Raw genomic sequence first — 12,461 nt, forward strand, 5'->3', positions numbered from 1 at the left:
AGAAAGAGGCCTGAAGTTGTTTAAAAAGTGGGTACGAGTTAAAACTTTTTTAAAAAGTGGGTATAGGTTAAATGGGAGCGACCAAATAGGGTGCTCCGTGCAATTTTTATTGTTTACAGGTGTGACTTTAATATTTCATACATTCTGCTTCTCATCTGCAATATAATTTTAATAATTTATTTTTCTTTTCTGATTATCTGATAAGAACAATATTATCATACTAATATTTAAAAATACCATCCGCGCATCGCGCGAGTTTTAATACTAGTAAAATAAAAAATGGAATGTACTACACTAGATACTTTAACTGTATAACATGTGGGAGTTAAATAAAGGAAAAAGAAATAAGATAACAAGAAAAAGAAAGACTGGATCCTAGGTTTTTTTTTTTTTTTTTTTTTTTTAAAGTTTAACGCTAAACGCTGGCCAGGGGAGAAGTAAGGTATTCAGTATTCACACGGTGAAGAAATGAGGATCCAGCTGGGATCTCGTCGGAGGCGACTGTCTCTCAACCGCGCACTCGTCGCCACTGCAATTTTCACAGCCATTGGCCTATTGATCCTAACTTTGAGGTCCGTCGATCCATCCACCCACCTCCCAATCACCACCTCTGACTCTGAAAACAGAGATGCTAAGCCAGCTCATACTACAAATCTCCGCTCTGATGCTGCTCAATCACTGAAAACATGCGCTACGGTTGAGGAGATGGGCGAGGCCTTTAGCCGTGGGTTTTCAGAGGAAAGTTACAGAGTCAGGAATATCATTCAAAATCACTTTGCTATTAATGGTACTTATTAACTAACTTCATTTCATTTCATTTTACTATTATCTATTGGATTTGTGAACCACAGTTATGCGTAATTTTTATCAAATTTCTAGAAGAACTGTTACAATTTCGGAAAGTTAATTAAGTTATATACACCGACAGTGCAATCAATCAGTGTAATTTTACCTGTTATAACATGTTACTAATGCTAATTAATAGTGTTACCTGTCAATTATCTTGTAACTGACCTGATTGTGTAAATATTCTTTTACACCATGAGTGCATAGAACATAAATTGCTGAATATTTTATTACCATTTTTCGTGCGACTATCAACGGAAATCATTTCATACTGTCTCCTTTTTAGGTGCTTCGAGAGTCCGAGCGCTTCCGCCAGAGGAGTTCTGCAGGCATGGTTTTGTATTGGGGAAAGCATCAGAAGCAGGTTTTGGTAATGAGATGTACAAAATCTTAACTGCGGCTGCACTGAGCGTGATGTTGAACCGGTCGTTGATAATTGGGCAAACCAGGCATATATTGGTTCTCTCTCAAGCCTTTCTATTTGTACATATCTAGTTTCGGATTCCATATTTCTAAGTATTTCTCTTATATTAGTGAAGTTCTTTTTCTTCATAATAAAATAATACTATGGATTATGCATAGTTGTAGTGGCCTAGTACTCTGGAAATATCTTCTTTACTGTCTAATTTTTGCATTTTGAAAATTTCAGGGGTAGATATCCTTTTGAGGATTTCATCTATTACTCCAATATTTCCTTCACATTGAAAGAAATCAAGCACCTTTGGAGACAGAATGGTTGTCTGACCAAATATGGGAGGCATCTCGTTATCAGAATTGATGACTTCCAGAAGCCAGCACGAACAAATGTTCTGTGTAGCAATTGGAGGGTTTGGGAACAGCCTATTATCTGGTAAATGAGAATATCATTCACGATTCGTGTTCTCTCCACTCTTCCAAAAATTTTATAGAAAGAGTAATCATTTCGATGAATAACTTCGTTGGGACAGGTTTCAGAATACAACAGATGCCGTGGCTGCTCAATTTTTCTTGAAGAATGTACATGATGAGATGAGGATAGCTGCTTCTACTTTGTTTGGAAAACCAGCTGACCTTCACCATAGGCCTAACGTATTTGGGGAGCTAATGAGACTTCTCATATCTCCGTCGGAGAATATTCAACATGCTGTGAACTGGGCACTAAGTGGTGGTGCTGACCCTGATATTGCTCTACACATGCGGATGCTTATGAATAGGTAGTGTAACTTGAAAGTTTATTCTTGCCTCTGCATATAATAGGTTATTGCTATATAACTTTCTGAATTTTTTTTATAAACACTTGCTGAAGTTGAAGGTTTCTGGTAAAAATTAGTAGCTGAAGTAACAAAGTCTCAGTTAGATTAAGATAATGTGAAGAAAGTTGAATAGTTTGATTGGTCTCTTACCAGTGTTCTATAATAGGGTAAAAGCAAATTTATCTATTTAAATCTAGAAAAGAAATGAGTCAAAAGTTGCACAAGCTCTTGATTATATACCACAAAACTAGTTCCTAAGATATTTAAGCTTCAAATTCAAAGCTGGTTCTTTTACTCGTAGAAGCTCCAGTTTTGTTCTGTGCATAAAGTCCATATGATGCAATAGGCTATCGTAGTTCTACATCTTCTACCCATTATCTTTCCCAATGCATGAATTATTTGTCCTCCAGTGCATTGTTTCTGATATTAGAGTGATTAATCTTCTTTTGATAAGCTGCACAATATATAATCTTTTAAGAGATATCTGGAAACTAGTGAAGGGAAAAGGAGAGAAAGGGAGGGGAAGTTTGAAATTTTTTTCCCATTGTCTGGTTTGGATGAAGGAAGAGCAAGAAAATGAGAGGTAAAACTATTTTCTAAACCGAAGAAAGAAAAGAAAATCACTTTCTTTCATTTCTCTTGTTTCTTTGTGATATTTCTTTTGCTCCTTCTAAAACTAAGGATTAGTTTTTCTTTCAACAACAAATGGAGCTCAAGATAGCATTGTTGATTTCTTATTACTTTACTTGGTTAAGTTATTGTTCCAAATTATCTCTTCATTTTGAACGGTGAATGCTTGAAGGGAAAAATAGAGCATTTGCCTTTACCTATACAGACCTTATGCTATGTGTGATTTTTCGAGACCTCAGGATCTAGGTAAATATGACCCCATTCCACTTTGGTTAGATGATATCAATAGTTCACTGACTTGCGTGGGGTTTTCCTGTTCTTTTTCCTTTTCTTTTTTTGTGTCTATCAGAAAGAAAGTAAAATAGGGAGAAAATTTTCTAGATGAAATTAATTTACCCCGCCTTGGAATACTTGCAGTTTATTACAGTGATACCTTTCCATAACAGAGGTTGTAGAAAAAGATTTGATACTGTACCTTTCCACTGCATGTGGATCATACATGTAGCGGGGACAGTTGATGTTGTGTATATTTGCAGTTTTTGCAGTATACGATTTTCAGTAGATTGTCAGAAAGAATTAACATGAGCCCGTACTCCGCAGTTAATTATCAACTTTCATCCTTTATATTTTCTCAGATCCATTAGAGCAGTTCAAGCAGCTTTCACTTGCATCAGCAAATCTGTGGAAAATCTAAAATTGACGTCCAAGCCCAGAGTAGTATTAGTTTCAGATAATCCTTCTCTGGTCAAAGATATTGCTCCAGAATTGAATCAGTTTGCAGAAGTAAGCTGAATTTTCCAATTCCCTTGTTGCTGCTTAATCTTTTAAGATAACAGGAAGCACTAGTTATCAGAGATCCAACTTGTAGTGCTCCAACTTCACAATCTAATGGAACCGGGTTGTTGATATGCTTTTATTTGGTTTTGCTAGGTCCTTCACTTCGATTTCGAAAGCTTTAAAGGAAATATATCTGGCAAATCACATGTTCATACTCTCAATTTTAGAACGAAGGATTGGGGTACCGCACCAAGATGGGTTGCATTTGTTGATTTCTTTCTTGCTTCACGTGCAAAACATGCAGTTGTCTCTGGGGCTCACCGGCGTGTTGGGACCACGTTTGCTCAGCTGGTTGCAGCATTGGCTGCAGCTAACAGCCTTGGTAATTTTTGTAACTTCACAGTGGTTTTGATCCCACCCTTAGGTGAATATGTCTCTTTTTATGTTTCTCATTCAAATATATCTTTCTCAGATGATAGATCCTCTGCTGGATCAAACTTCACCTTCCTCAGTAGCTTCCAGAGTAACTTGCTTGCAGAAGGTCTAAAGAATCAGATTGGTTGGGGGCACGTGTGGAACCGATTTGCTGGTACGTTAAGCTGCCACAACCAATCTAAGCAATGTGCTCATACTCCTATTCTTCCGCCTGCATGGTGGGATGGACTTTGGCAGTCACCTATTCCACGGGATGTACACAGAATGGAAGCATATGGCATCCGCCTTTCTGGTTTTGGGACATTTGATGACAATCAGCTATACTCTTTCTGTAGTTCGAGGAAAAATTTTGTGCTTACCGTTCCATTAATTTAGATATGTCTACATTCATTGGGAGATTTCTCCTGGTCATGCTGATTTTATGTTGGCATTGGTTTATTGTTTCCAATTGATTGTTGATACATGTTGAATGCTGTTGTATTTCCGAATGGTCGGGGCAGATCTTAAGAACCTGGAGTTACTGAATTTAAATTACCAACAACATCAGCAACTATGCCAAATTTTAAAGTTGTCGGGGTCTACTATATGAATCCTCATTAACAAATTGCTTCATGTGGACCTATTTCTTTCTGATATTCATTAACTCAATGTTTTTCAATACTAGATCTTCTTTATTGATATACACATCTCTAGACAAGCTAAGCAAGCTCCTAACACTCGCTGAATCCAATGTAAGAGTAGTGTCAAGGCGAAGCCTTAGTTTTAACTAATTGACATCGTCTATATCCATATTTTACTTACATTGTGTTATGTTACCGTGAGGTTTTTAATTATGTTGAGAGATCGTAGGTCGTTGATAACAACTTCTTTTTATGTGACTTATTGGCACATGAAAATTTTGATCCACTAGAAATACGTCAGCCAGTTAGTGATAACACAGGGTCTTTAATTTGTATTCAAGGGCTTCATATAAACTAGTAGTGACATGCTAAACACGATCTCACATGGGCGATAAGAGTATTCTTCTATTCCTTTTGGGGGTTTCAATCGCGCAATACAATGTAATTGAGGGTGATTTACACAAATAGGACCATTTTAGCAGGGGCGGCTCAAGCATATACGCCCTAAAGCCAAAATTTAATATGAGGCCTAAATTTTCTAAAAAAATTATAAGATATATTTTTATTTGATGTCTATTCTTCTAAATTTTTGAGATAAAAAATTGTTAATAAGTTTTTTTATAATCGATTTTCTCTAATAATTCTTTTTGATAAGATTTTTCAAAGCAATAGAATTATAGAACTATTGGAAGATTAAAAGTATTGCTGAACACTTGAACTAGTGAAATCTTGGAGAAAGAAGGTGAGTAATGAAATCTTGAAGAAAGAAGTGAGTAAGAATATTAAAGAGAAACACAAAAAATATGTAGGGTTTTATGAAATATGAAGAGATTGGAAAAAAGAAAGAAAGATTGACTTGGACAAATTAAGGAAGAGAAAGCAATTTTTTTTAATGAAGGAGTAAAAAATGAAAAAATAAAAGTTAAGAAAACTATTCATCTACCCATTTTTAAGTCAAATTATTATTTATTTATATATCTAAAAAAGTTTTCTTTCCTTTATATTAAAAACTCTAGTTTTGTAGTAAAAAACACTAAATATTAAGTATTTTTAAATAGCTATGAATGTATCATTTTTAAAAATGGGCCCCACTAAGTTTGGGGGCCTCAGGCACAAGCCTTACTCCACATAAGGTTGGAGTCGGCCCCGCATTCTAGGCTACTGTTTAAATTTGTCCTCCTTTAAGGAACTCGTGTGGAAAAAAAAAACTCGTAGGAGTTATGCAGGCGGAAGAATGAAAAATTACACTTTTGCAAGTTATGCTGGGGATCATAACTTTGGTACAAATTGTTCAAAATTTTTACCGGATGAGCAAAATCTGTGTTTGACTCAAAAGTTAACGATATACTTTGTAAACTGAAAAACAATCAAAAGTAGGAAAAGGGGTAAATCGTAATCAAATATAATAATCCTAGAGATGCAAAGATGGTAATATTGTTGTAGATCTAGTATTGCAAAGTGATAATATGAACTCAATAAGATATGTTCGTTTGAAGTAGAGATAGAGAGAGAAAGCTAGAAAAATGAGAGAGTTGTCTTATATCAGATGCCCCTTTTACAATGTGAGGGTCTCCTTTATATAATAAGAGACCCTCCTCGAAAGAATCAAAAAGTTACAAAGACAGGTAACGTCTCCCTAGTGAAGACACTGAGTCCTAAACGATGTCGCTTTTGTCCCCACGGCCGAGTCGTACCCGCTACGTTAGTCAGCGTACACTCACTGGGCGTACCCACTGGCGTAGAGATGCTGAGGGTCAAATTTGACCCTATACAGTTAGTCCCTCCGCTCGTTGGAGACGCATTCGGTGGGCGTCTTCGATGGGCGGAAATGTGAACCTCGGCTTAGGAGAATTTGACCTCGACCCGGGGCGGCAATATGAACGAGGTGAAATATATGACGTTGTTGAGCCACTGACGCGTGGCTTCCTTTTTGGAATGACGTCATTGCCTGTATGCATCATTATTATATTTGCCCCCGAGGCGGTTCAGAGGATGATGTGACATTTTGGTTTCCCGCGCATGCTTTGAATCATGACTCTTCGATTTCTGCGTAACTTATCCCTATAAGTAGGAGAGAGGTTCAATTTGATTCAACTTTCAAGCCTTCGGAAAGCATTTTCCGATATACTCCTTTGTCTTTCTTTCCTGTAACCGTTATTTCGCGAGGGACTCTCCCACTTCTGTTGAACCACACTTCCTATCGTCAGTGCTTCGTTTCTTACGCAGTATAATCATGACAAAAAGTGGACAGAGTAGTAAAAAGGCCAAAGATAATACCCCGTCTAGGGTTCCGCCATCTTCCGGTGGTGAAGGGGAAAAGGCGGAGAAGGCCCTTGTTCCTCTCAGCGTAGACAACGTCCTTCCGAAGGAGATGCATGTCCGCAGGGATTTTCCAACCAAAAGCCCAGACCTTCCCTGGGAGCACAGCGTTTTATTACAATCCCATTTAGATGATCTGCGAGAGACGCACCATATTCCGGACCACGTGGAAATGGTTCCGGCCGGGACGGACTATGTCAATGTGCACCGGCCTGGATATTGCACATTCTATGAGTACCCGTTCTTGATCGGTTACAATCTACCAATCTACCCTCTGATGGAGGAGCTTTGCCGTTTTTATAATGTGTGTCCGGCCCAGCTCACTCCTTACACCTTGAAGGTGTGCCGTATTGTGACCACTTATGCGGCCAGGGCTGAGTGCAGCGTCTCGGTCCACCACCTCTTACAGTTATTCAGCCCTGGTTACCTGAGGGGTACCATGCTGCAGTTAAAAGGTCGTGGCACAAGGGGCTTGGTTGTTAAAGCCGATGATAAGCCCAACCGCCGCTTTTGGCGTAAATATTTCTACATCAGGACGGAGCACCTGGTGTCGAATCCTGAAGGGTTCCCGGAAAGATGGAATCCAGAACGTAAGTATTTCTACTCGTAGAATTCAGGACTGCTTGCGCTTTTGACCATACGGCCATTGTGATTTCTTTGCTTTTCTCCTTTTTTTATTCGTAGCGAGGGCTTCTCCACCCCAGTTCATTGATGACATTAAATCATGGGTGGAAAGAATAATACCTTATGCGGAGGAATGCCGTACTTGGGCTGCATTTCTTCAACAGTACGGCCCGTCAGGTAATTCTTTGGCTACGATTTGGGAATTCCCTACGTTCTTGTTTCCTGACTTATTCGCGTTGGCAGGTCGGAGCGCTCCTAAGAAGAAGAAAAAGAACGTCGTCACCTCACCTGGGGCGGGGACTGATTCTGAAGACGGATACATACCCTGTGGTTCGCCCAGTGATGGCGCTGCGGAGGTTCCTCAACCGCTGCCCGTGGCGGCGTCCACGAGGGGAGCGACTCCTTCAATACCATCCCCACGGGCTGTGGAGGNATCATAAACTAAATTAAAATATATTCACAACCACAATATAAAATCATTGTCACCCGAAGAAGAAGAAGAAGAAGAAGAAGAAGAAGAAGAAGGAGGAGGAGGAGAAGGAGAAGGAGAAGGAGAAGAAGAAAATGAAGGAGGAGGAGGAGGAGGAGGAGGAGAAAGAGGCCTAAGTTGTTTAAAAGTAGGTATAGGTTAAAACTTTTTAAAAAAGTAGGTATAGGTTAAACGGGGGCAACCAAATAGGGCGCCCCGTGCAATTTTTACACCTCAGCTTGACTTGGGAAAGCCTAATTAGGATGGGCACATTGTATGTTGGGAAATAGGAATGGCCATCAAATTCGAGGCTAGTAATATAAAAACAGGCAGATTTAAGCAACAAAATAGGTAATTCATCACGAAGAATTAACCTAAATAGTCGTTCACTCAACCGTTTATATATATATATATATATATATATATATATATATATATGATGATGAATCTGATTATATATAATTATGTATAATCAGTATATAATCTATGTATAACGATTAGACAAAATAAACAATGAATCTAGCCAGCTATTTGTGTAAAGACCTCATTCACTAATCGGGCATGAGGAGATATTTAAAGGGAAAAAGGTCGGATTTATCCCTCTACTTTGGTAAATAGTTTACGTTTATCCCCCGTTATACTTTCCGTCCAAATCCATCCTTACCATTAATAAAGTAACTAAAATTGCCTCTAACCCTAACGGACATTCATTGTGGCACCCAATCCCTCAAAAAAATTTCCACATAGATATCCAAGTCAGCATTTTTTAAATTTAATCCCTAAACCCAATCAACTCATCCCAATTTTGCATTGTATCTGTAAATTTTTTGCATATTATTTGCCAGTTCGCACCAGCAAGGTATTCTTCAACTTTTCCAGCCCAACAAACAATTTAAGATTTCAAACACAAGATCAATCGAGCCCAGTTGTCTTCTTCCAGCAACTAGCTGCTGAAATTCTTGCCCAAACTGCCCAAATCTTTCAGCGAATCACCCAAAATAGAAGTTAATGAACTCCCCAAGAGATCCCCAACAAACTCCGATAACATCCAAATGAAAATAACGCAAACTCGCAGATCCAAATTTTTTGACTCAAGCCTCAAGCTTCTTTAATGGCTGTCAATCTTCTCCTTCTCATTTCACCTCTCAAACCAATGGATTTTAATTTTTTAAGCTTCAAACAATAGCAATAACCAATTTAATCAACTAATACTTTCTTTATCCTATTCGAAGAGAAGGTGGTATAATCAACTTAGTCATGTTTCGGCGATTAATTCAAGTGTAAAACTTATCTGTTCAATTTGGAGTGGATGACACACTTTTACAAGGATGCTATGTTATGAGATGACTTAGATTTTTCTTTAAGAATACTTGTCTAGTGTTATAAAATCAAAACAGAAATTACTTAAAGCGCTCATATCTTGAAGAGAAAAGATAGAGAGAAGAAATGGGGTGGTGGATTAGGAAGAAGAAGAAAAGAAAGAGGGGACGGGGGGAGGGGGGTATGATTGTGAGGATTACTGGTAATTACGTCAGCGAAATCATGGACGGGTCAATTGGACTTAGGGATTAAATTTAAAAAATGCTGACTTGGATATCTATGTGGCAATTTTTTTTAGGGATTGGATGCCACAGTGGATGTCCGTTAAGGTTAGGGACAATTTTAGTTACTTTGTTAACGGTAAGGGTGGATTTGGACGGAAAGTATAACGGGGGATAAACATAAACTATTTACCAAAGTAGAGGGATCAATCCGGCCTTTTCCCATTTTTAAAATAGTACTCCCTCCGGTCCAAAATAAGTGATTTTTTGGATGTTTTCACACAGATTAAGAAATCCATCTTTTAGCATTAATTAGCAATGAAATTGACCATATTAACATTTACTATCTCACATAAATACTCCTAACACATACTCCAACACTATTTACTCCAAGGACAATGTAGGAAAAAAATAATTAATTCATTCTTGAAATCTGGAAAAATCACTTATTTTGGACCACAAAAAAAAGGCCAAAAAGTCACTTATTGTGAATCGGAGGGAGTAGTACTTTTCATCCATTGATTTACTCGTTAGCTTAGTTCTCTGCTTTTCTTGGTTGCTTCATCAAATATGTCTTTACTTGTTTGCTAACAGTTAATAGTCTAATCACATCTCACTTTTATAGTGTTAGACTTTAACCAAATAGCTAAATTCTCATTAGTCAATTCAATTATTAATTGCTTTCCTTGGGATTCTGACCTCCAATTTCAGAGGAATATATTTGCGTGAAATTTACATACCTTAAACTATAAGCTGTGGTCGAGTAACATCAACCCCTAACTAGTTACGGCATTTCAATTTTCAGCACATCACAACCTTGTCAATATAGAACAATAAATAAAATGTGTTCGGTTAGTTGTCTACTGTAAATAAACTTGCACAATATTTCTGTTGTTTCTAATGTGTATTGGAATTAAATTGGTTGGAATAGTAGATTCGACAAGATATAAATGGGTTGGAGTTGTCAGCTAAGCTTTTTAAGGTTACAACACAATACATTAGGTGCTGGAAAAATTGAGGCAACAATATGGTATATAAAGAGTTCCTTCACCTATAGCTCAGGAGAATCTGTGATGATAGGCTATCAAAATCAGCAACTCTTCAATGTAAAGTAGGGGCATGCTTAATTTGAACTCTTTCTCTTCTTTCTTGATTTAGTGGGCTTTTCTGCGCTGTCCTTGTTAAGCAAATGTTCATAGTCTTCAAGGCTAGCAAATGGGGATTTTCCGGCACGCTTGTCTGACTTCCTTTTCTTTTTCCTTTGATGTACAACATCCTCTTCATCAACTTCATCTACCTTTTCTGCATCATTTTCATCATCACTGCCGGAATTAATGTCAGCTCCATCATGTTCCAGAAGAGCATTCATCTCATCATCGCTGTTATCACCAAGCAACTCGTCATCATCTTCATTAGCAACCTCGTCCAAATCACTATAATCATATTCACCGTTAGCTTCCAAGGGAGTCCCACCGGACTCTAACATGCTGTCGATTTCCTCATTTTCACTCTCATCAGCAGCCTCTTCATCAATCTCATCTTCGACGTCGCTACCATCCGCAGTCAAAAACTCCTCAGCAGCCTCATCCTCTGGTGTCTTCTTCTTTTTCTTCTTAGGTTTCTTCGAAGACTTCATCTTATTCACGTAGAATTTGTGGAAGACAAGATCCTCAGGGGGTACATCTGTTTCAGCCAAGGAGAGAATTTCTGACCCAATCAACTGCCCTTGCATGTCAAGCTGCAAGAAAAATAAGATAAATGTGATGAAACAAGAGATATTAAATAATCACGTCAAACTTACGTGCAAGCAATGACGGAGTAAATCAATTAAAGCCTGAATCAAAGTGGTATTGGTAAATATCCTTTGTTATCTATAACAACTAACCTTCTTAGCCGGTTCAATCTGGGAGGCACCGTGCCAAGTGCTTTGTTTTGGTTTCTTTTCCATGAACTTGTCGAGGAAGGCATTCAGCGAAAGATCATTCAGGGGATTACCATTATACACAATGGTTGCTCCTGAAAGAAGGGTTCTAGCCATGGTAGCAACTGATGGGTGCGCATGCGATGCCAGTACCATAAGCTCCCACCAGCTAACATGATCTGCATTGCTGTTTATTTGTACAAGTCAACAAAGAAAAATTACATTTTCTGTATACTCAGAGAGAAGAAATTGATAAAATATTCTATTACTTGCAGTAGAGAGGTTCGCGTGCTGGCAACAAGAGTGCAATAATTAGGATATCCCCATTTACACAAAGTCAGATATACCAACTACCAATGACTTCGCATTTCTAAGGTGTATTCTACACATACTCCCTCCATTATATTTAATATGACAGTCTTTCGTTTTTTATCAATTCCCACCTTTCTACACCTAGAAACTCTTTAATTTTAGTATATCTTTTTGCCTTAAATGATGTCCTATTTTTTTTGGACAATAGTGGTTTCTTGGCCAGCTTGCGAATCTAAATGAGAAGCTCTTACAGGAATGACATGGCATGTTGTAGACCAAAAGACACAAAGGGTACTTTTGGTTTGTTTCCAAACAAACACTGTCATATAAAAGGAAAAAGAGGAACTAACAGAACTTATATTTTTATGGACAGTGTCTTTTTTACGTAAAAAAAGTTATCTACCTTTGAGAAGCCAGAAGCCAAAAAGGAATCATAGCCAATTAAAATGAAAGCAGCACGATAAGCAAGATAGAGTCTTTGATCTTTGCTCGTGACATTTCACAGGCTTAATAAATATTTAAGGCCAGAAGGAGGGCAATAACAGTACCTGAATGAAGGTTCTCTGTGCCGTGGATCATATCCTCCGGTCAATAAGTGCTTTTCACTTGAACCTTCAGGTAGAAGTTTGTTAAATCCGGACAGCAATCTAGAATCCTTTGGTTCATCTAAACCACCTCTAGCAGGCGACACATTAGCTTGGAGTGAATCATCCTCAGACTCGGAAGTAGAAACTA

At 38.1% G+C, this 12,461-nt stretch overlaps 2 protein-coding genes across 2 annotated transcripts in view; one reads left to right on the top strand and one right to left on the bottom strand.

Annotated features, from left to right (window-relative positions):
• The first annotated feature begins 409 nt into the window (after positions 1-409).
• LOC109244197 lies at positions 410-4,504 on the top strand. Its single transcript, XM_019411251.1, has 7 exons — positions 410-787; positions 1,133-1,295; positions 1,496-1,696; positions 1,794-2,039; positions 3,344-3,491; positions 3,639-3,867; positions 3,958-4,504. Exons 1-7 carry the CDS (start codon positions 469-471, stop codon positions 4,293-4,295), a joined length of 1,644 nt encoding a protein of 547 aa, XP_019266796.1. The 5' UTR covers positions 410-468; the 3' UTR covers positions 4,296-4,504.
• A 5,806-nt stretch (positions 4,505-10,310) lies between these two features.
• The window catches only part of LOC109244192 (CCAAT/enhancer-binding protein zeta-like), an 11,678-nt gene continuing 9,527 nt past the window's right edge, over positions 10,311-12,461 (bottom strand). Inside the window, exons 12-14 of the mRNA XM_019411245.1 lie at positions 12,275-12,460; positions 11,379-11,601; positions 10,311-11,231 (exon numbers count right to left, since the gene is read on the bottom strand). Coding sequence (XP_019266790.1) covers positions 10,617-11,231; positions 11,379-11,601; positions 12,275-12,460 — 1,024 coding nt within the window. The 3' untranslated portion in view covers positions 10,311-10,616. The remainder of the gene's footprint in view (positions 11,232-11,378; positions 11,602-12,274; position 12,461) is intronic.

The sequence above is a fragment of the Nicotiana attenuata genome, unplaced genomic scaffold (genome assembly GCF_001879085.1).
Source record: "Nicotiana attenuata strain UT unplaced genomic scaffold, NIATTr2, whole genome shotgun sequence".
NCBI classification, from domain to species: Eukaryota; Viridiplantae; Streptophyta; class Magnoliopsida; order Solanales; family Solanaceae; genus Nicotiana; species Nicotiana attenuata.